The 25,235-nt window shown below is 47.7% G+C and overlaps 1 protein-coding gene across 1 annotated transcript; it reads right to left on the bottom strand.

The window, feature by feature from the left end:
* Positions 1-4,990: 4,990 nt before the first annotated feature.
* On the bottom strand, positions 4,991-12,783 carry LOC119386707 (putative nuclease HARBI1). Its single transcript, XM_037653999.2, has 3 exons — positions 12,176-12,783; positions 10,945-11,086; positions 4,991-8,156 (listed from the first exon to the last, which is right to left on the bottom strand). Exons 1-3 carry the CDS (start codon positions 12,698-12,700, stop codon positions 7,690-7,692), a joined length of 1,134 nt encoding a protein of 377 aa, XP_037509927.1. The 5' UTR covers positions 12,701-12,783; the 3' UTR covers positions 4,991-7,689.
* Positions 12,784-25,235: the final 12,452 nt, after the last annotated feature.

The raw sequence follows: 25,235 nt of genomic DNA, 5'->3' as shown, positions 1-25,235 counted from the left end.
GAGCCCAGGCATTCCGCATGGTACTAGTCAAGTATTCTACCACATAGCCACACTATGCAAGAAAGATACTGAGACTTCATGGAATTCTACACAGATGGTATGGCAATGATAACAATATCTAGGGTTTTACGTCCCAAAACCACGATATGATTGAGGCTCACCGTAGTGGAGGGCTCCAGAAATTTAGATAACTAAAGGTTCTTAAACGTGCACATAAACCTAAGTACACAGGCCTCTAACATTTCGTCTCCATTGAAATGCAACGGCTGGAATCAAACCCGCGATCTGCATTCGAGCACTGTAACCACTGCACCACCGTGGTGGCTACTGATGGATCAAAAACACACGACGCCTTGTCTTGCAGGGTTATTGGACTCGAGAGGGAAAATGGCGAACACTTGCCAAATCATACTTCAATCTTTACCACTGAACTTTTCACATTATACACAGCGGTAGAAAAGCAATAGAAAATGACAGCCACAACACAGTTATATACAGAGATTCTTTGAGAGCACTTCAAGCATCGTCATCTAAAAAGTTCAGGCTTCCAAATGTAGGAGACACACCATAAACTATTACAGAAGCAAGCAAAACTAAGAAAGATATAATATTCTGTTGGGCTCCAGGCCATATCGGGATAAGCAGAAATGAAAGGGAAGACAAGGGTATACTATATATGGCAAGAAAAAAATCCATCGAACACCTAGAAATGCAGTCTATAAAATGCATGTTCCGACGAGCATGAAAAAAAAAACGGCAATTAAGGTAGGACAAAAATATAACTAGTAATAAACTCCATGTTAATAAACTCCAAGTTTGATAAAAACGCGTTTTGTTTGGTGCAGCATGGCCCTTGTTGCTTTTGCACCAGAAAACTTGACACAACAATGACAATAACGCCAGCGCTTAAGACTGCTTCTGAAGAAGACCCTAAACGGGCACCATGCCTGGCACGGAGTCATGTTAACAGATGTAATGTTGCATAGGAAAAGTGTAGAATCACACCAGGTGTTACACCTCTGAATTGCATCACAAGTGGGTTGTCTAAAGCTGCCCACCCATTTACAAAGGGTTCGTCCATAATACGTCGTCATCAGCCACTGCATAAACACAGTGCAGCTACATAGGTGTGCATGTTGCCTTACAGACACATTGCTACTTTCCAAAATGGTGAATTATGTTGTAGTGGGTACTTCACCACTGTACTTGCAGTAGGCACTCTAGGATCAGAGGCTGGGTCCGAGCTACTTGGTACATTGACATTATGAAACTGTTAAGCGCACGAAGACTGGAACAAGAAGATGACACAGAGCGCTACTTCCAACTGATATTTATTGCGACACAAAAACGCCATACATGTAGTCTCTTCACTCATGAAATGGTTACTGCGCATGTTTGAGAAGTGGGCTATCAGTTTCTCTCTTAGGAGAGCGTAGAAATAAGAGAGAAACTGACAGCCCACTTCTCAAACATGCGCAGTAACCATTTCATGAGTGAAGAGACTACACGTATGGCGTTTTTGTGTCGCAATAAATATCAGTTGGAAGTAGCGCTCTGTGTGTCGCCTTCTTGTTCCCGTCTTCGTGCGCTTAACAGTTTCATAACACCCTAGGAATATTTACAATGACCAATGTCATTTGCACAGACGTTCCTTCCCTCATGGCTAGGTTCAGGTGCCCACTAAGCAACTGAGAAAGCAATGCTAACAGGGCCTGATGATGCTACCGCATTCTGCTCTTAGAGGCAGAGTTCAAGTGTCCTCCAATGTTACTTGAACTTGAAATGACTATTTACAAGCGAATCCTTGACTATTTACGTAGCGCTTTGTCCCGTCTTCTGGTGTCGCTTAGCGCTAGAAAAGCACTATGAAATCAGAAAATTTCTGAGAGAGAAAAAGACTTGTGTTTGTCACCACCTTAAAATGTGTGACCATGTTTGCCCTCGAGGGATAGAGAGGTGACCCCATTTTGATCCCTGTTTGTTCTTTACTGCGTGAAATTCTGCCTGCGAACAGAACACTACTTCCTCAAACCTGTCGGTTCTTGGAAGTGGAGGAGCGATTCTTCCTAGGAGATCAGAGAAGACATACTGGTGACCAAATCGACAAACGAAAAGGTACATGATGGCAGTCTCACCACATCAGATCGAGGGACAGCACCACTTTTGTACATGGTTTAAATGAGCGTTTTTCAATGGTGGAATATCTTGCAATCATCTTTTAGTCCACCTGTTTCAATTTCCTGTGCTGCCCTCTGGCCCTTCGGTAGGACTGGGACAGCTGGTATCGTCAGAACGAAAGCCTCCGAAATTAAGAGGTGTCTTGCGACTTTTCCACTAGGGGAAGTGCGCATGCACCGTGGCATCGTGAAAAAGGCGGACTAAAGTTTGCTTAAATGTTGAAAGCGTTCAACTGTCGACTAGCCGGATAGCGGACACCTTGTTCTGAGAATTGGGACCCACTAAGCCAACATAACTTGACATGATTACATTCGAACCTCACTTTAATGAAACAAAATACAACAAAAATGCATATAATGAAGTCGAATTTCGCTTGAAAACCCCAGTGAGATGCATAGATTTGAAACCGCCTTTTAACGAAGTAGAATTGACCTGTCAGTGGATATAATGAACCAAAATTGTCTCCAAAACCAAAAAATCCGCACACGTTGACACCGGCCATATCGCTTTCCGCATTGTTTGGTGGTCATTCGGCGCGGCGGTTTAAAGCTCCCGATTCCCAACAACACTGCAGCGTGCTGCCATGCATGCACACATAAAAGCGTTCTTTCATACTGTCATAGTCGCCTCCCCAAAGCTCTTTTGCTGTGGCTTGCCTCACAGGCTGGCGCAGCTGAGTGTGGGCCAGGCATGGCCTCCACGATTGTTGATGGTGAAAGCGTGGCCTTTGAGTTAACGCTGCAGCAATCTCGGAAGTCTGACCCAACTGTCCAGTAGAGATGAGATGTAAAACGCTTTGGTGAGCCATTGTTTCACACAGTGGTAAGAAATGACAAGAAAAAACTAGCGCATCCAGTCCTCTCATTACAACCTCTTAAGAATGCTGCTGAATGGCTGATTTGTGGCCTCCAAGACTGCAATGGATTGACCCCGGAGGCTGCAAGCTGGCCAAGCCAAGCCGGTAGAGCAGAGCCCATTGACCTACGCCTCGTGTGCATTGTAGCGGGCTGAACTGGTGGTGAATTCAGTGCACTGTGTTGTGTGCTGCGCGACAGCGGAACTGTTTTGCTCATTTCGTCGCGATGTGGACGAGACAAGTGCAAACCAGAGTTGCAACAACATCGTGATGGAAAAGAACGCACCTATCGTAAAAGCTGTCACACTAAGTGCCAAGTTCCGACAATGCCGACGCCATTGATTTTTTGCTGCTTTGACAAAATTCCATCACATATGTGGCTCCAAGAAGCATTACCGCGGCCTACAAAGCCATCTTAATTGCATGTTTTAACAGTTGCACATTATTGGCAGATATAGCAGAAAAGGGCAATACAATTTGTACAACAAAATGGATATATGGAAGTAACACACTCTCCCTTCAACTTTATCATAAACCTTTCATGATACAAATCAATTCACACTTGTGAGGAAGCAAAGTGTGTATTATATGCCAGACTATATCTTCTACAGCAAAGCTGTTTACCTCTAGCCTGTGCGCTCCCAGGGGGTATTTTGGCCAGCTCATGTCAATACATAGGCACTGTGTGTAGACAAAAAAAAGGAGATAGTGCAGCACTCGCGCAGTGGCAGTTGCCTTTGAATTGTGTTGTGGTGCTGTTGCAGCATAGGGTAGAGCACTGCAAGAAACTGGAGAAGGCGAGACGCCAGGATGGCGCAGCGCATTCATATTCATACCGACAAAAAAGCTAACAAAGTGGAGAGGCATTGACAGCAGCAACGCGAACACGAACAGTGAAAGCAGGACCATGCAACAAAGGCAGAGACTGCGTCCAAAGACTATGAGTCTGAGGAAGAATGTCACTGTCTGCACCCGCTCACGCAGAAGAAACAGGCGAACAGGCGTTTACAGCAGAAAAATGAATACAGCTTGGCTGGTAATCCGTCCCCGTATAAATGTCGCAGCCCCAGAAAATTTTGCAGCAGAGCCGTTATGGTGGAGGTTTGCCGTGTGTCGTAGATACAAAATTTTCATCATCGTGAACTGGCACATGCTCAATGACCGGCCAAGCACTCGGTACAGATGGTTAACAAGAGATCATGATTTAAGTAGCGCACTGACGGACGAGGGCAGAGAAAAAGAAGGTGCACAACACGCAGCGTGTTTTCTCTGTCCTCGTCCGTCAGTGCGCTACTTAAATCATGATGAATCCGTACCAACTAGCTCAAGTTTCAATTCTCATGCAGTTAACAAGAGAAGCTGAAACGTGCCCACCAGCTCTGCTGTGACCCAGCCTTTCGCGACTCTGTGCACGCTGCGCTAATGTTTTAGATGCGAAGCAGCTTTTGGTCGGAGCTGTGTCCGTCCTTCCAATGGCGACCGTCCGCTTGGGAACCATGTGTGCTGGCACGCACTAGGGCGTTCGAGCCTGTGTAAGGGGCTGCGTAAGACGCTGTGGCCTCTCCCCCTTACACTCTCTCAGCAATCATGTGATGGCCTCGGGGAACGAAATTTTGCAGACGCGCGATGAACCAACGCGTTGTATCCTAGTCAGAATGCGCTGGCACGCGCTAGCGCGTTCGGGCCTGTGTAAGGGGCTGGGTACAGTGAAAGCTCGGTAATTCACACCTCATTAATTCGAAATTTTGGATAACTTGAAATGGTCGCCGCAGTCCGGTCCGCAGTGCATGGGAGACCATGTGTAAGATAACTCGTTAATTCGAACAGAAATTGCCACCTCTACGGATAATTCGAAGCGTGCGCCACCGAGCGTCATCGTCGTCAAACACCAGCGGAAGCTTTTACGGCCGAACGATAGGTGGCACGATTGGTTTTTTTCAAGCTTTGATGCTTGTTGCTTCAGGTGGCCTCCGAGCAAAGGGCGAGCAAAGTATGGCCTCCGAAATCATGGGAGCAATTTTGTTCCGTCGCCCTCCCACTATCTCAGCGCCTGGCGCAACTTGTTATACACGGGATGCTGAGGCAGCGGAGTGGCAGATAGTCCTAGGCCGCACCCAGCGGCGTCACTTTGTTCTTCGAGCAGGTTGTTTGTTCACGCCGTCAATGCCGTCTTATTCCGCATCAAAGTTGCAAGATGCCGCGGGGCAAGTACTGTGCGAAGACTGTCAAGGAGAAGGTGGAGATTTTGCGAGAGGTAGACCAAGGGAAGTCGAGCAAATATGAAATTGCAAGGAAGCACGGCATACCTCCGAGCACATTGTCAACATACATACGGAACAGGACGGCCATTGAAAATGCCTGTGAAGCCGAGGATTTTGGCGCCAGTCGGAAAAGGCTAAGGACAGCGAAATTCCCGGAACTGGAGTCAGCTTTCATTATCTGGGTTAAAGAAATGAGAGCCCAGAGTATCGCATTGAGCGGCCCTATCATCATGGCCAAGGCAGCCGATTTCGCCCTGCGCTTGGACATCGACTTTGTCGCCTCCGAGGGATGGTTTCATCGTTTCAGGGAGCGGCACAATCTCATATTCTGCACGTTATCCAGCGAGGCAAAAGAAGTGGACGGCGAAACATGCGCTACTTGGAGAAGCGACACCCTGCAGCAGTACTTGGAGAGCTACTCGGCACAGGATGTGTTCAACACTGACGAGACAGCGTTACTTTCAAGTTGCAGCCAGACAAGACGATCACCTACAAGGGAGACAGCTGTGCCAGCGGCAAGCGCAGCAAAGAGCGTGTCACTGTTCTGGTCGCCGCAAATATGACCCGTACGAAAAAGGTCCCCCTTTTTGTGATTGGCAAAGCGCACAAGCCACGGTGCTTCAAAAACATTCGGTCACTCCCAACAGAGTACACCGCAAACAAGAAAGCCTGGATGACAGGTGACCTATTCAGGAAGTGGCTATTGAAATTCGACAGGCGAATGGAACTGGGCGGCAGACACGTTCTTCTTGTCGTCGACAACTGTTCGGCGCACAAAGTCGACGTTGAGCTGAGAGCAACAAAGTTAGCGTTCCTTCCAGCAAACACGACTGCAGCCCTACGGCCAATGGACCAGGGTGTGATAAGGAATATCAAGTGCTTTTATAGGCGTCACATGCTGGAGAGAATGATTTTGTGCGCGGGCGACAGGAAGCACTTTGGCATTACACTGCTCACTGCCACGTACATGTTGGTGCACGCATGGGAACAGGTGACGGCGACCACAATCGCAAACTGTTTCCGCCACAGTGGATTTGCAGCTGGAAGTGTGCAGGATAGTTGTGACGTCGAGGTGGACGGGGCTGAGGAGCTCATGCCAGTGGCATTGCGCGGCACTCTTCAGGGCGTAAGTTTTGCCGATTATGTTGAAGTTGACACCTGTGCATCGGTGTGTGGTGCCCTGACTGATGAGGACATTATCGCTCGAGTAGCTGGTGTGCAGCCTGTTGCTGAAGAGCCAGACGGTGAGGAAGACGAAGATGACGAAGTGCCTGTGCGCCCGTCAGCTTCTGAGGTGATGGAGGCGCTTAATGTGACGCATCTCTTCTTCAGCTTTGAAGAGGGTGAAGAGGATTCCCTACGCCGCATCTGCGCGCTGGAACAGAGAGGCGCAGCTGTGGCATTCAGAGAAAAGAAGAAGAAGACTGTCATTACCGACTTTTTTTGACCAATAAATATTTTTCATGCCCCCACCCGCGAAATCCATCTATTTTTTCTCACTTTCATTATTTCGAATTTTGTTTAATTTGAAATTGCTCATCGTCCCCGTGGAATTCGAATTAACGAGCTTTTACTGTAAGACGCTGTGGCTTCTCCCCCTTACACTCTCTCAGCAATCACGTGATGGCGTCAGGAAATGATATTCTGCAGACACGCGATGAACACACGTGCTCCCGAGTGGCGTGCTCCAACAAGAGTTCAGGACGAGTAACAGCAACTACAGTGAATTCATGGTGTGCTCCACTTGCAAGGACGCATTAACATTGGGCAAAGTGCCCGTGATGAACGGAACTTTAAGTCGACCCATGCGCTGCTTCGCATCCTCACATGGTTCCCTTTAGTGGGAGATGGTGTAATTTTTTTTCAGCGTCACTTGGCCTTTCTAAAACAAAAAAGCATGGCAGATGTGTGACAAAACAGCTCAGGCCGTGAAAGGTGTGCACAGAACAGTTAATGTGGTGGTGTGCATAGCCTGGTCGGAAGGCGGTGTGCATAGCCTGGTCAGGAAAGGACACAAGGAGATGAAAATGAATGTCCTGTTATGCAAAGTGAATTGGTTGTGTCAGTGTCAGTGATGATGACAGCAGCAGCAGAAACTCTGGCACGGTGTTGCTTGCCAGTGAAGTGGCTTTGGCATTCCACCACTGAGCATATAACATGGTCTAGCTACAGCCCCTAAATGGATAACAAAGGCATAATTTTCAGAGTGGAACGGCACGGGTGTCTGTAATAAGCACTACTCATTGTTAAAGGCTGCGTGAAAAACCCGCCGATACATTAGCATTGTGTGATAAAAAGCAGCAGCTGTGCGTTATTCACTGACACTTCTTCACACTGTTCCTTCCTTTCTATTGGGCATGTGTGTTCCAATGCTGAAGCAGCACAGGCACATACCTATGACTGCTGCCGGCGCAGCCGCCTCCGTATCCTTCTCACAAACAACTGATGCTGCATCCGCGTTGTGCCAAATAGGCCAACAACACCATCACGGAAAGCTTGTCCACGATGATAGGTTGCGAGTGACGACCACCGTCGTGGAATTCCCAGTGGGTGGGGAACACTACTACTGTCAGCGGCACCGTTGCTGCAGTCATCGTCAAACGTGCTGTCGCCTTCGTCAAGGCACAGATTGTGCAACACCGTACATGCTGCGACGACGTTGGCCGCACTTTCTGGATCATAGTGGAGGGGGTGGCACTGCTGAAGGCAGCGAAAGCGGCTCTTCAGCAGCCTGATGCAACGTTCGACAACAGTCCATGTGGCAGCATGTGCAGCGTTGTACCTACCCTCGGCGCTGTGTGCAGGAGGATGGCCTGGAATTGGAGTTAACAGCCACGGTTCCAAGGGGTAGTTGCTGTCACCTGCACAAAATTAGAAATGGCATTGCCAGGGTCTGCCTGCACACAAGTAAGCTTCAGTGGCTTATCCCAGCTACATAGTAATGTTTCAGCCCCACAATTTATAATATATTGCAGACAGCAATGTCTTACCGCTTATTGCCAAAGCGCTCGGCATTTAAACAAACCACATTCACTCGCATAAGGATCGTGCTTTTGTTTCACAAGTTCGGACCATGAGCATTATGCGGGGAAAATAAAAATAAACACACTTTCATCTTGAAAATTTAGGGATTGTATTAAACTTGTGAATCAGATACGACTCCCTATATTTTCTGTCTCTTGGGGACAGGAAGTTTGACTGAACTATATAAAGATTGAGTTCATCATACTTATGGCCTGCAAAACGAAAATGCTGCGCCAATGCTTTCGGTAATTTTGTCAATGTGTCAGAATGATGCCCATTTAAATCGAACATTAGTTGGTTGTCCTGTTCCGCCAATCTACCTTCTGTGACAAAGTGAACATTCGAGCATGTAAATAACATTTGAACTAGTGCAGGCAAAAATAGATGTAATGTAACCCCTGCCGGTGCTCTAGAAGTGATCATACATCCATGATATTGGCCTCGAGGAGTTACGGAGTCGCCCTCTATCGGACGCGCCTCGATTGCGTGCTAGGCAGGATACCGCCGGCGCGCTCCCCATAGGTTTTGCTGTCGGCGCTCTACAAAAACACCTCGCGGAAGCCCTCCAGGGCATTTCTGTAAGTACTTTCGAAATGAACTGTGTTCTTTAATGTCAAAATAATCATTTTCGACGAACTGAAAGCACAAGATAGTCTACAGTCGCTGTCTCTGCAGAAAACCGAGCACCCGCTTCACGCTGTCACCGCGTTGCAGACCCCTGAACCGGTTTCTTGCGTGAAAGGTAGTCACTCGCTGAGTGCAAACTATGTGAAATATCTCGTTAGGGTAGACTGCCTGTATAACCAAACGGAGCATAACAGAAAGAAGCCTCAAGCCAGCGATCGCACGGGTTCGCGACGACTGACGGTGCCTCTGCATGTATGAGCGTCTGCATGTATGTTCGTACTGATGGTTTCGCTTTTGCTACGAGCGCATTTTGGCACCGCGCTGTGAACTTTAGGCCGCAATATATGAGAATTTGTGAGTAAACAAACAACTACTGTTGCGCGGACCATATCAGAGCAGTTCAAAAACAATTTCCTTACAACTGCGGCTTCGGTGCGCATGACAACTTTGTGATCTGCCGTCCCGACGATTCAGTGTTTTTTTTTTTTTTTTCGGTCTAAATTCGGGTACGTTTCAATGTCATTTGACAAGTTGTCTCGCACTGCGTATTGGTCGGTATTCTCAGCGGGCAAATGCCGCTGCTTCTGTTTCTTTATTCAGCGCATTCGTTTCGTTTGGTGCTCACACAAAACGTGAGCAAATGCGACGCCTTTTTTTAATGCTCCTTATTATCGTTCCATTTGCATTCCAGTGAACTTGCCGCTCTCTGTGATCATCAAATTCATAGACCAAAGCTTCACCACTTCGAGATTGCTGGTGGAAGGAGAACCAGTCTACGAGACCGAGCATGTAGTAGCATGCGACGCCTAGGAAAAGAAAGAAAATACAGTAACGCGGGAGAATCAGTACATCGACTGACAAGAATAAGATGGCTTTCGCCTTCTAGTCATCTTTAACGAATGCATAAGGGACCCTGTGCGTTTTTTAATTCAACGTATCTAAACAATGACTTGCGCATCTGCAGCCGATTTTGTGGACGCTGAGCACGGGGCCGACGATCAAGAGGTCGCATTGGAGGGTTCTGAGATGGCATCGCACGTGGTAAAATGTATCGCTTTTACCATCCTGTGGCAGATAAGCATCATTTGCCGGCGGGAAGCGCGCGCGAGCCATCGTCTCAGTGCGCGCTGTCTGCTACTCACCGAACATCGCAGGCCCGACGCAGTAACAAAAGTCTTCGTCGCGGAAGTGCTTGTTGCACACAAGACTCGCAGCGGATGGCTACTTGCCGGTTCTTAGCTCTACAACCCATGCTTCACGCTGTTTCTTGTCCCGCGGTTACCAGTGCAGGCTGACACTGGGCTCCTTTGCGTAAGCGCGGCGCTGCGGCACCGAGCGGTAGAGCCCCATGTTCGTCGCCTTCGGAGGCAGCCACTCTATTACAATGGTTTCAGTTGAGTAGAAAATGAGAGAACACTTCCGAATTTGAACAGACCGCAGCGCATGTGGGACTTGAAACTCATTTTCAAAGCACGCGGCAGTGCGCCACAAGCAGCCGACGCGGCCGCGGAGACCACGTGATCCTGCCAAGTACGTCACGCCGACGGTGGCGCCGGCATTTCCAGTGGTGGGCCTCGAGGCCAATATTACTTACTTGAGTAGAGACACCAAGGTTTGCTGCATGTGTTCCCTGAACAAGTGTTGAATATGAAGCATATTTTTCTGCTGATGCGTGAGAGGTCAATTAAAGTGTATCCGTCCCCTCCTCCCCCCTCATCGAGATGCTATGGGGTCAAGCATCAGGAGAAGCATGGTGCATAGCATATATCGAAAGGACGAAGGAAAAAAAAGAGGGCACAGAGCAGCTTCACACACAGGCCGCCAGATTAAAGATTTCTCCCTGTGTGTGTTTGTGTGTGCATGCGCACATGTATATATCAGATACAAACACACAGACACAGAGGGGGGAGGGAGACGGCTTTGGAAAAGCTCTCCGTGCCCTTGCATCCCTTGAGGACATGAAAACTCAAGGTCTATGTTATTGCAACTGTTCCTCACCGAGGAGGTACTCGCCGGCCTCGGCAATGCATCCTTCCTGGAACCGACGCCGCAACCAGTTGGTCCTCCACACGCGGGCGTCGTAGTCCGACCCCGGTCGCAGTGGGTCAACAGCCAGAATCCTCATGTCTGAATCACAGATCTGATGACAAATGCGTGCACAAAATGAGACATGCGTTGATGCCAATGCACAGCATCGTGACAACAGTAAAAATAAAGCACGGTCCGACAAGTGTGGCTAAATGTGTGCTTGGCCGTTAATATGATATCTTATACTTTGGCGCTGTGCACACAAAAGAAGACGCACAGGAAAGAATTGAGGAGCCGTTATGCTTTCTAAGGTGGATGACCAGGAAAGCTGTTAACAAGCGACACAGAGGTTACACAGAATTTTGAACAACTGACAAAACTCTTTTAATATCTGTGATGGCCCCGAGTGGCATGGCATGTTCTTTCTCGCATTCATCAGCACCTTAGCAGCCCCTTAAAAGGCGGATTGCGGAAGCACCGAAAGATATGTTTGACATTAATTTTTTGCAAAGCCAGAATTTTCCTTGATGTGTTCGATCGTCCACGTCGGGTTTACATCTTGTCCTGCTGGGGGCTTTTATACCACTACCACAAAAGTCATCGAAGTTTATGTGCAAAGCGCTCCCTTTCCACGCTTGCTTTACACTGCGGATAAAACGCATTCATATGCGTTCAGATATATTTACTTTCTGCAAGCGTGAGTGTGTAATCCCGTGGATATTCGTCTTCGGAACGGGGAGGAGAGGGGGGGGGCTCATACCTAGCCCCGCCAGGAAAGCTTTTATTAATTTCTTTCCGAGATTTCCTGACTCTGGACACGACGTGATCCGACCAACAAGTCGTAATAACAAATGCTGGGGTTTTACGAGCCGAAACCACGGTATGATTATCAGGCACGCCGTGGTAGGGGACTACGGATTAATTTCGACCACCTGGGGTTCATTAACGTGCACCTATATCTAAGCACAGGAGTGTTCTTTGCATCTCGCCCCCATCGAAATACGGCCGCCGTGGCCGGAAATCGAACCCGCGCCCTCGAGCATAGTCCACCAACGAGTCATACACAGCTGCACCGTCAAAACGACAAACCTGACAACAAGCAGCACACGTGCGCTGCCAAACCTGTCCGTGTGTCGTCGCTTTCGCCTGCGCTGAAACTACGCAGAAAAAGCACGGCTCGAGAGGAAGATCTGATACTTACGAACATGACGTTGAGGGCGTAGTATCCCTCGGGGGACATGAACCACGTCTTGCGGTCGCCCTTAGGTGCGATGATGGCGATAAGGCTGGCGTCCACACATCCGATGACGCCGGGAAAGGCACCGCGCCGACGGAAGGCTTCCTTGATGGGCGCCTTGTCCTCCGCCGTCCGCGGGAAGTGCAGCCACCGGTTGCAGGTGCCGGCGTGGATGATCGCCTCGGCTACACGTCGCACGCACTTGCTGTCCGTGGGCTGGGTGACGCCAGTCGGATCGTCGCTTTCCACCGAGGAGACCTGACAGCTCCCCGTCGCGAAGAATCGCAGGGCGCGCAGCACTTGTTGCTCCACCGACAGCGTCGTCGTTCGCGCATCTCCGAGTTCCTCGGCCAACTCGTCGCACAGCAACCACACAGTTTCTTTCTTCAGGCGATAGCGTTGCCGAAAGACGTCGTCAGGCAGGTCAAACGCGGCGTCGGGCTCCTTTCTTTCAAGACCGCGCTGCTCCATTGCCGCCGACACCTCCATTTTGTATTCCGTCCGTGTTATGGTTGTCAGACGGTGTCAATAAAAAGCCGCCGGTGACTCAAAAGGAGCCATATCGAGCTGCTGCTTTTTAGGTTGAACACCGCTCATTTCAAATAAACAAAGCTGTTGGCGCTGTGCTGAACTTTTTTTTTTTCGGCGCTAAATCACAGTGTCTCGTACAGCTTTAGTGTTTCGTCGGTGCTTGCTGTCGACCTGGCCGATCTTGCTGCCGTGTGTACTTGCGCATCGCATGCCGATGAAGGATTTCTGTGACAAAATAGAGGAAATAGTTGTTCTGTGCATGCAACTGCGCTCTCAGTCCACGTGGAGCAGTCTGCCAGTCTACGTGCAAGTCGCATGAGATTTTTTCCTGCGAAGCTGGTGGTGTTCCGAATAACCAACCGCCGCGCAAAAAAAAAAAAAAAAAAAAAAAAAAAAAAAAACGTGACGTGCTCACCAGGGGCGTAGCCAGAAATATCGTTCGGGGGGGGGGGGGGGGGGGGGGCAGTGTTCAACCATACTTTAATTAGTATGTTCGTGCGTGTATATATGCGCAAGCAAAATGGAAACATTTCGGGGAAGTTTGAACCCCCCACCCTTGACTACGCTCCTGGTGCTCACCCATAGCTGGCGCGCACCAAAGAAATGCTAAATAAAACTAAATAAATTTTAATTTGTGGGTTGCGGTTTGAGTTGGGTTTGGGTGAACCTGTGTCCGCACAGTTCGAAAGCGAGTGCCGTGACCAGTAGGCTACGCGCCCACTTCCTTTTTCTTTGCTTCCAGACATTGGACACATTTTCCCACCGCAGCGCAATTCAGCATGCGGTTGAGATTACAGAACTTTCATGTTGACAAGAGCATCCATATCATATACCAACTAGGGGTGTGCGAATATCAAATTTTTCGAATACGAATCGAATACGAATATCCACCTTCGAATATCGAATCGAATATCGAATATCAAAGAAAAGATGCCTCCCCAGTAACAATATTTTATTTAACGTGTAGCTATTTAAAAAAAAAACATTAACAGTGTCACTTGTCCCGTTAATCGGGTTGGCAATCGCCGGGCGGCTTCTAAGGGCTGGCGTCACAGCCCTCCGAAAACGCACCACGAAAGCGCGGACAATTTAGAGTTGGTCCTTTGGTGCGCCAGCGAACGCCGGTTGTGGTCCAAAGACCGAGTCAGAGCCGAGAGTCGATAACACAAACGAAAACGAAATATATTCTGGGTTAAGGCAATACAAATATCACAAACACATGCACACTCGGCTGGTACCAGTTACAACTTCACAATATAATTCAGGTGGTGTTTACACAACAGGAGCTAAACAAACAGATCGCACGCTACGAATGCAATCGCATGCATTACAACTATTCAACGACAGTTAAAGTCCTGAATAGATAATGGCGTATCCAGTCCACAATCATCATCATCATCATCATCATCAGCCTGTCCACGCCCACTGCAGGGCAAAGGCCTCTCCCATGTTCCGCCAATCAACCCGGTCCTGTGCTTTCTGCTGCCACGTTACACCTACAAACTTCTTAATCTCATCTACCCACCTCATTTTCTGTCTCCCCCTCACGCGTTTGTCATCTCTTGGAATCCAGTCAGTTACCCTTAATGACCACCGGTTATCCTGCCGACGTGCTACGTGCCCGGCCCATCTCCATTTCATCTGCTTGATTTCAACTATGATATCCTTAACCCCCGTTTGTTCCCTGACCCACTCTGCTCTCTTCCTGTCTCTTAAGGTTACACCTATCATTTTCCTTTCCATCGCTCGCTGCGTCGTCCTCAGTTTAAGTTGAACCCTCTTTGTAAGTCTCCAGGTTTCTGCTCCGTAGGTAAGTACAGGCAAGATGCAGCTGTTATATACCTTCCTCTTGAGGGATAGTGGTAGACTACCATTCATGATTTGATAATGCTTGCCGAATGAGCCCCATCCCATCCTTATTCTTCTAGTTATTTCACTCTCATGGTTCGGCTCCGCGGTTACTACCCGTCCTAAGTAGACGTACTCCTTTACAACTTCCAGTGTCTCGCCACCTATCGCAAAGCGCTGTTCTCTGCCAAGATTGTTCCACATTACTTTAGTTTTATGCATATTAATTTTCAGACCTACTCTTCTACTGTCCGTATCCAGTTCAGTAATCATGAGCTGTAATTCGTCTCCCGCGTTACTCATCAATGCAATGTCATCAGCGAATCGCAGGTTACTGAGATACTCTCCATTAACTCTTATCCCTAATTCTTCCCAATCTAGGGCCCTAAAAACCTCCTGTAAACACGCGGTGAATAGCATTGGAGAGATCGTGTCTCCCTGCCGTACGCCCTTCTTTATTGGGATTCGGTCGCTTTCTTTATGAAGGACTATAGTGGCTGTGGATGCGCTGTAGATTTCTTCCATTATGTTTATATAGGCTTCGTCGATGCCCTGATTCCGCAGTGCCTGCATGACTGCTGATGTCTCCACCGAATCAAATGCCTTCTCGTAATCTATGAAGGCTATGTATAGGGGTTGGTTGTATTCCGCGCATTTCTCTATCACCTGATTTAAAGTATGAATATGGTCTATTGTTGAGAAGCCTGTACGAAATCCTGCCTGGTGCCTTGGTTGATTGAACTCTAATGTCGTAATAATTCTGTTAGCAATTACTTTTGTAAATAGCTTGTAGACAACGGACAGTAAGCTGATGGGCCTGTAATTTTTCAGGTCCTTGACGTCCCCTTTCTTATAGATCAAGATGATGTTGGCATTCTTCCAAGATTGTGGTATCCTCCCCGTCGAGAGACACTTCGTATACAGGGTGGCCAGTTTTTCTAACATAATCTCTCCACCGTCTTTCAACAGGTCTGATGATACCTGATCCTCACCAGCGGCTTTGCCTCTTTGCATTCCTTTTAGGGCTTTCTTTACTTCTCCTGTCAATACTGGTGGGATGTCAGATTCCTCTGGGATATTACTGCTTCTTACGTTATCATCCTGACTGTCTTGGCTGCTGTACAGATCTCTGTAGAACTCTTCCGCTACCTCAACTATTCTATCCATATTGGTTGTGACCTTGCCTTCCTTGTCCCTTAATGCATACATCTGATTTTTGCCTATGCACAGTTTTGTCTTCGTAGCTTTGAGGCTTCTTCCGTTCTTTGGAGCAGTCCACAATACTTGGACGGTAATCGAATGCTTCTCTTCAAGGAAACACTCACGCCAGCTCCAGCGTTGATCGTCGTAGCTCAACCGTCGTCGTGACTTGTCACGGCTACACGGTGTCGTCATCGGATTCTTCCAGATCGACGATCGACTGACCGCACACCATCATAAACACGTCTTCTTCGGCTAACGGAGCCACACTTAGCACAACTTCACCATCACCGGGCCGACTTACTCATTCCTTCACTTCTTCACTGACTTTCACTTCTTCTCGACTGCGTTTGCACGCTTTTATTCCTTCTCCCCCGGTTTCTAGAAGCGCCGGGAGCGTTCTTCGGCGTGCAGTACAGCTGAGGCTAGAGAAAGGGCGAGAGCTTTCTCGTAGGTTCGAGTCGCGGCGGCATCTGGCGGCATCGCTCGGGGATGCGTCCCCCCTTCCTTCTAGAACCATCGAGGATTTGCCGGGCGTTTGATCGCGTCGTCTGCGCCTGGCTCGATTGGGTGAGGAGGATGCGGCGCGCCGGCGTCTTTTGATGCTTGTTTTTTCGTCGTTCGCGCTTCTTGGGCGCGCGACTCGCGCCGTTCTGTCGCGTAGCCGTTTGAAAGCGGCCGCGCGCGTGCTTTATTAAACGCTAATTTGTGACAAACAGCCTGACTGGCAACACAACATACACTGCTATTTCCAGAACACAATGTCCAGGCTAGCACAATGCACATCACAACAAAAGCAAATATCACGGCACAATGAAAGTAATGACTAGATGTTATCATGAAGAAATATGAGTTGCTCCACATGATCAGGCAGCAGGCGCTCCCTTCTAACAGAGACACCCCCCCCCCTGCCACTGAAAAGGCACGCTCGCTTAGAACAGAAGTGGCTGGTATAGGGACGTACATGGGGCAAAGCTTTGCCAGGCTGGGGTATCTGAAGGTGCCTACAGTCCACCACCAGTCACATGGGTCACTGTCTTTCTTCAGAAGTGGTCCCGTATAGTGAACCAGTGGTAGTTCGGAACGTTACGGCCGCATAATATTGAAGATGTACGGTTACATGATCGCCAACAGCGCTGCACGTCGGAGATGCACCAGCAATAAATCATACGTATTGGGGCGCTCGTCGCAGGCAGATATCGTGCCTCCGTGTACTTACGATGTGTATCGCTCCTCTCGGCAACGTTTTTAGCTATACGAACGCAGCAGAAATGTGGAAGACGAGTTATTTTATGCATGATAATCGAATCGCATATTCGAATTTTTCGAATATTCGAAGTTATCGAATATTCGAAACTTTTCGAATACACGATTTTCGAATCGAATACGAATATTTTGAATGTAATATTCGACGAATATTCGAAATTTTCGAATATTCGCACACCCCTAATACCAACACTTCTTCGTAATATTCCCAATTTCCGAAACACTTTGCGTAGTGCGTCTTCCGCCGGCTCGGCAAAGCAAGAGTTCACTGGTCTCGGATTTTATCACACCAGATGCTATGAAGGCCGAGGGGAAGAACATGTAGCCCATTGACCTTTAGCTAAATAACGAATACCGTGTGGCGTAAGCGGTAAATATTTTTTAAGGGTCTCTTACTCAATTTCTCTCGCCCCAGACTCAGTAATGAAGCGATGTCATCACGAATCTGATTACACGCGTGCGATTGGCCGCTGCTTGGCCGCAGCGCAGTTAAGCCGCGGCTTTCATGATTGCCGCGATAGATGTGGTTGCAGACTTAGAACCACGCAGCGAAGGTCTCTTCATGGAAGCAGCTGGGATTTTGAGTCTTCTCAAAAATTACTTTGGGGACGTCATTCCTCATAGTCAACCCCATCTTACGCACGCTGATCGGGGAAAATGTCGTGGGGAAGGTACCGATACACACATCAAAATGAGGAGGGGTGACGCAATTTGATGGCAGAAAGCAGTGTGTGAACGAGTTTCTGATTTGAAAAAGACGAGAAAGAAACCTTACAGGAAAGCCCATATTTAGTTTTTTTTTTTTTTCGTTTCGTTTTTTCATCCCGATCGACGTCTGCTCATGAAAGCTCGCCTTAAGATTGGAGGTTGACATGTCTGATGAGTTGGTAAAGGGCTGCTCGATCGCAACCCTTAAGCAACAAGACCGTGGGCAGCGCTTTCCCTTACCGATTTTCACTACGGTTATTACGTGGGGAAGGACCAAGGTGGTTTAGGCCGAACCAGAAGAAAACGAATATTTCAAGCGATAAGTTCCGTGGCGAAGCTAGGAGGAGGTTTGGGACGTTCAACCTCCCACCGCCCCGCTATTATTACATTTCGTAGATGAATGTATATGCACACACATACAAAAACATGCCATATCACATGTAAAGGGAAGTCAGAACCCCAGAAAAAAAAAGCTTTTGTCTACGAGGTACGTTCATGGTTAAATTCATGCTTATGTGGAAACGGGCTTACACCGAGCTTTTTGTCTTATTGCTTATCATGGGCTTGGATATGAGCAAAAAAAAAAAGAAAAGGAGAGAACGAGAGGCATTCCGAAGTCGTGGCGCAGAGACGTGCTCATGCAAGGGCTACAGAATATAGCGCAAGCCTTCACCTCCTCGAGAAAGATTTCAAGACAGAAGACACGCTGGACCATGGCGAAAAAAGGCAGTGCTGTTTACCCAAACAAAGCGCCGACAAACTGAGTGTCGGAAGCCACAGGCTTCCAGAAGATTCTGTTTCGTTTGTTGAAGGAAATGAGCACCATTTAACTAGTCAGTGGAGTCTCCAGCCTCACGGGTGGTACTAGGGGAGACGAAGGCGAGAAAGGGGGGATTGGAACAGTGTGAGGGCATGCCCCCACTGGTTTCGAACCTGTAGGGGCGACCTTTCCACGAGACGCGGGCCGCTAGCGGCCCGACTGTGTCCTCAGGAAGTCCCCGAGCGCATGTCGGGCGGACTCGGCTCGCCGCCCCCTCCCAAATGGCACCCGGGGCACTTGTACCCCCCTGCCCCCCTCTCCCCCCCCCCTAGTTACGTCACTGCTGCGAAGAGAGATTAACACCGAAGAGGTGAGCGCAGACCTCATTTTTGCCAAGTCCCGTGTGGCTCCCCTGAAGACAATCTCCCTGCCGCGACTTGAGCTGATGGCGGCATTAATTGGGGCTCGAATGGCTGCTTACCTTCAGAGCGTAACAGGCCGGCCCATGCCAGTGTGCCTGTGGTCAGACTCCACCATAACAGTATTTTGTATAAAGAGCACAGCCAAGGAATGGGAGCCATTTGTAGAGAACCGCGTGAGGGAAGTACAAAGCTTGAGCAGTCCGGAGCACGGCCGGTCTGGAGGCGCGCACTCGCTGCGAGCGCGCGCCTCTAGACCGGCCGTGTCCGGAGCAATGGAGGCATTGTCCAGGAAAAGATAACCCTGCTGACTGCGTGACAACGGGCATGAAGGCGGGTTCCCTGCGTGAAAGTAGGCTGTGGTGGAACGGACCAAACTGGTTGGCCGAGACGACGGAGGTATGGCCCGTAATGAAGGAGAACACTGCTTGCTTCAATTCTGTGTGAAGATGCTGCTGAGCGATGAAAGTATACCGTTAGGTCGGATTATTTTTTACATTGATCACGTATTGTCAAACTTATCACCATCGCCTTGTTCCGCGGTTGTTGATACTGACATAACCGATCACTTCCCAATCTGTCTTACATTTCCTACTGACATGCCCGTAAACGACAGCAACTACTACACTTCAGTGTTTAATGCGGATTCCTTTGTGGAATGCATAAGTAAAACTGATTGGTCGCCAATAAATTCCATGCATGATCCTGAAGCAGCACTAAATAAATTTTGCTCTTTATTTTTGATGGCAGTCTCGAGTAACACGCGTACTGTGAAATGTAGGAAAAAATATAAATACCCGCACAACCCATGGATGACGGTTGGTCTTCTAAAAAGTCTAAGGACGAAGGAAAACATGTACAAGAAAACAAAACGTCAGCCCTTTAACACTGCACTTGCTAGACGATATAGATGTTACTGTAAATTATTGAACATTTTGCTTAAACGGACAAAAAAAGCTTACTACGAAAGTAAATTTGTACAGAATAAAAACAACCCCAAAAACCAGTGGCAGCTGCTAAACTCTTTTCTTAATAGGTCGTCTGGTGATGCCCCCATTACAAAAATAAATTATAATGGTCTAAGTCTCTCGGAGCCGAATGAAATTGCGAATGCTTTCTCGGACTACTTTTCTTCCGTTTATTCTAGTAAAAACCGGCGTGCGCAGTTGCATAGCACATTACGCCGCACACCACAGTCGTTCTTTTTGTTACCAGTTACACCAGATGAAGTGTTTTCCACTATTAACAGTCTTAAAAATACCGGACCTGGTTTAGATAGCATCTCTGTGAGACATTTAAAACTAGTTGCACATTTTATTTCAGCCACATTGTGTAATATTATTAACCTGATGTTTAAACACGGATTATTTCCTTCATTCTTGAAAAATGCCAAGATTGTTCCTATTTTTAAAAAAGGTGACAAACAATTAGTTACTAACTATCGTCCAATTGCTATTATTTCCTGCCTTAGTAAACTCATTGAGAAATTATTCGTGAAACGTCTTAATAACTATCTAGCCAAGTTCCATTTATTAAAGAATAACCAATTTGGTTTCCGCCCTGGAAGTTCCATCAATCTTGCTGTGCTGTCTCTAACTGACTACATTAAAAAATGCATGGACTCAGGAAATTTCGTAGGATCTGTGTTTTTAGACTTCACTAAAGCTTTTGACACAATTAACCATCAAGTACTGTTTAATAAACTTGAGTGTTACGGTATAACTGGTCCTGCGCTAATATTCTTAAAAAACTATTTACTTGACCGACAGTATACGGTACGCGTAGCGGAAACATTCTCTGCAACTAAATGCATTAACCAAGGTGTACCACAGGGCTCAGTCATAGGTCCTTTGCTGTTCATTTTATATATTAACGATCTTCCGGATTTTCTCAATTCATCCGACAACGATCATTGCATTTTATACGCCGATGACACTACCATATCTTCATCTGATAAATCCATTACTGTTCTCACTTCACGGCTAAATACTGCATTGAGTAACATCATGAACTGGTGCAGCAATAATTACTTAGTTCTTAATCCTTCAAAAACAAAATATATGGTGTTTAAGACTGCTCAAAGGCCCTTAACAATTATTCCCGACTTAACACTTGGGACTCATTCTATACCCGCTTGCGAAGACGTCACATTTCTTGGCATACATCTTGACCCTAAACTTACATTCCGCTGTCATTTCCACCATCTCAAGCATAAAACTTCGTTTGGCATCCGCGCACTAATCAAAGCTCGCCCCTTCTTTTCTCGTGACGCTCTTCTAGCGTTGTACTTCGCTTTCATTCATAGTCACATTAACTATGGCATCGTTTCATGGGGGAACACGTACGCTAGTCACTTGTCATCAGTACAACATATCCAAAATCAGTCAATACGCATTATCACTTCTAGTTCCATGCAATCTAATGCTTCTGTGTTACTCCACTCCTTCAATATCTTGCCTGTCAGTAGTTTGTTCCAGTACAACATAGTCGTCTTATTTCACGAAATGCTTCATAATAACCTCATGCATCCACTCGTGTCACGTGATTTACTGCTGAATAAAAACCTGACGAGATTTGCAGCTAATAAGAATTTTTTGTTACCAACAGTTCACACTAATTACGGCAAAAAAACATCTGCATTCACTGCTATTTCACTCTGGAATGATTCACCTACATCTATCAAATCTTGTGTTTCCCTTCCAGTCTTTAAAAATGACCTTAGACATCACTATCTGTACTAAGTGTACCCACGTCATGGCTGCTGTCTAAAAGATTTTTTTTGCTTGTACTTTGAATTTCTTTTGTTGTGCTTTTTTCATGTTTAACTGATTTGTATTGAAATGTTTCACCTATATGTTTTGATTTTTTTCTAATAATTCTGTTCATTTGCTGCTGTTAGTTATTGCCACAATGCTTGTATAATGAACCGAGGGTCCCACTACAGTTCTTTTACTTTGGGACCCTCGCCTGTATATTCGCCAATCTTGTATTACCTTTTGATATCAATAAACTGAAACCGAGAAACTGAGAAACTGATTTGTATTTATCAGCACATTTACAGTTCTTGTTTCAGTGTGTCCGGCGTTATTACAGCACGAAAGGGCCTTTTTTAACTGGTGCGCACAATATTAATTCTATATGTCTGACAGAGAAAATATGTAGCGCCGCAGTTATTGACAATTTCTTGAGCAGTCGTTGGAGGGTGGTCTTTCTTATGTATAACGACTGGAAAGCGGGGGCAGCTTTTCTTAGTAGGAAATAGGCATCGATATGATTACGAATTTTGATAGTTAGGGAAACGAATGTTTCGAATTGCAAAAACGCTGGCAGAATGGACGCAGTCGGACCTTTATGCATTCGACTAAGACGACTCGAAGGAAAAAGTGATGTTCTTTTTTTCTGCACTTAATCCTCCCCCCATCCAGCGAAAGCCTTCTGCACCTCACCTGGTTTAGCACTGCCTCCGTGATCGGTCAGCCGATCACGGAGGCAGTGCAAAGCGGCGATGCTGTGATGACATCATCGTATGACGTCACGTCATGTGACTTATAGTGACGTCACTAAACGTTAGTCATGTGATCTTATAGTGACGTCACGAAATTCGCCGCTGTGCGACGTCATGATGACGCCGTGTGATTGGAAGTTTTCTGCAGCTCACCTGGTTTTGCACTGCCTCCGTGATCGGTCGCCGATCACGGAGGCAGTGCAAAGCGGCGATATCATCGATGGCGTTACTATGGCTTCATAAAATTTGGCTATCTGTGACGTCGCGTGGTGACGTCATCTCGTGATCATATTTTTTTCCATGACTCGTGTTGACGCCGCCGACGACCAATTTTCGAGTTTGATGAGGCATCTGTTGTGTAGGCAGGAGCGCGGCGTAACCCGCGGCGGGCCGACGGAGAGGCCGAACGACGGGAGGGCGCGCGGAGTGACGACGCAGAGACCAAGCTTCGGCGAGACTGACGGGAGACTGCTCTCCCGCGTTTATTGCAGGCGGTTTTAAGGAGGAAGAAAGGCTATTGGTCAGCGGGGCACGGGTCACATGACCGGCATGACCACGCCGGATTGGTGGTAGCAACGAGGCATGGCAGAGACCCAGCTCCCCCCAGTAGCATGAATAGAGAGCACAACAGCACTGGTGTCTCAGCATGTCACCAGGGGTCGCACGACACAACAGCATCTAAGGCCTTAACAATGTGAAGTAAGGGGTTGGCAGAGCCCGAAAACTGCATCCGAACAACTTGATAAAGGTATTTTTGATTGCGATCAAGGCCGATACCGATATGATTTCTCGATATAGATAAACAGTGGTCGCTGCTGCAAGGTCCAAAGTTATCCGAATCGAGTTTGGCACAGGTGTCAACCAGACCGAGATGCGTAGACCACAAACGTCGGGATTCCGATTGGGCCTCATCACTGTTAAGAGCGACCATGTAGCAGAACCTGATCCGCATCGGCCCTGATCGCGATAAAGGTGGCCGTGTGACACTGGCACTACTTTCCCTGCAGGGCATGTTCCTCCACCGCCCTCCTTCTAAAGCTTTCTGGACCTAACGTAGTTTTGCACTGCCTCCAGGATCAGAGGCATTGCAAGCTTTCTGCACCTCACCTGGTTTTGCACTGTCTCCGTTATCGGCCCACCAATCACAGAGGCAGTGCAAAGCGATGATGTCATGTGATGACGTCACAAATTTTGGCGATCTATGACGTCATGATGACGTCATATGGCGGCGTCATTTCTTCCGTTTGATGAAGTATCTAAGGCTTTCGCCTTAATAAATCGACGTTTTCTGACTCGTTCCCGATCATCTGAAAGTATACTGAAGAGAAGTGTAATCGTACTTACGTAAACAAACACAAAGCTTTTGCATCGGAAAGTCGCAAGAACATGTATTTGAAATAAAGTAATGAAAATAACTGTCAACAGTCGACTGCTGATAGGGCGTGGTGCGATCATTGTACTAAATAATTTTCAGTCTCGTTACAGTGCGGTGAAGAATAGCAATATTCAGCCAAAAGGGCCAAAAGAATGGTGGGAAAGAGCGCTGACACCTTTCGCCGATTTTTCCTACTGCTTACCAAGCTGTACTATCAGCGTCAAATGAAACACCGACAGCGGAGCGCGCTGCATAAGCATTAGGAACTGTATAGTGCGCGCCGTCCTGTCATCCCCGTTGACAGGCGCGCACACCGGATTAGGCAGCACTGCGCGATCAAAAGCATGAATGTGGCTCACGAGCGGCAAACCGCATGGGCGTATCTATCTGTAATCATTAGGGTGTGAACTGCACCCCGTGCACCATAGCTGGCGTTTCATCCGGAGCGTATATATAGTGCGTGTAACAAGTTTTAATGTGCATACAACTCGCCCAAACCACGCTAGTTTTCCGCAATAACCCGCTGCTCGGTGAACTTGTCAATTTTATTTTGTCGGTAAAGGTTTTGTGTACACGGGTCCAGATGACTACAATTCGGAGAGAAGTGTGAATTTTCGTTCAAGTGCTGTTTACGCAACGCCAACTTTTGCGAATAAGCTCTAAAAATTATCGCGCTTCGCTTCCAAAGCAGCGTATACACTCTCGTTAACTCGCTTGGCGAGACGTTCGCGCTTTCGTGTAAGCTATTTCAACGCCATCCGCCCCAGTGAGTTACGCTACTAACTCGGGGACATGGTCCTGACCACGATGCCTGTGGGTATTAGAAGATACGTTAAATGTAAACGTTTCTTAACCTCCTGTAATACTGGCAGCCATCTACAGAACTATCACTAGAAGAAAATAGAGCTAGTAGTCGAGGAGCGCCGCGCACCGCGAGCGAACTATAATGAAAATGCAGTTGTTCTAGGCAGAGCCTAGTAGACGACAAAAGCCGAACCCCCCTATTTGCGTCACCGGAGCGCCGGTCGCAGTGCCGCCATTGGTGGCGCACGAGGCAGGGGCGTAGCCAGGGTGGTTGGGGGGGGGGGGGGGAGGGGGAATTTTTTGATTTTGCATACACGCACGCATACAAACGGACGCACGAACATGCAAAAAGGATGGTTGAAACCCCCCCACCCCCCCGCCCTCCCCTGCCGGAAAAAAATTCTGGCTACGCCTCTGGCACGAGGCGAATAGTAATACAACAAAACACCGCGATGCGAGCTGCGAGCTTGACGTGATTGGAAGGGGATGCACCCCTTCTCTTTCGTAAGTGACAAAGGGGCAAGCACTGTTCCAGATAAAAGTGACTACGTCACAGATGCAGCTAGGCGTACTTATTCCTTTGAGTAATACAAAAGTAGAAACGAAAT

The sequence above is a fragment of the Rhipicephalus sanguineus genome, chromosome 3 (genome assembly GCF_013339695.2).
Source record: "Rhipicephalus sanguineus isolate Rsan-2018 chromosome 3, BIME_Rsan_1.4, whole genome shotgun sequence".
In the NCBI taxonomy this organism is placed as follows: domain Eukaryota; kingdom Metazoa; phylum Arthropoda; class Arachnida; order Ixodida; family Ixodidae; genus Rhipicephalus; species Rhipicephalus sanguineus.
This window is presented reverse-complemented; position numbering and strand designations above follow the sequence as displayed.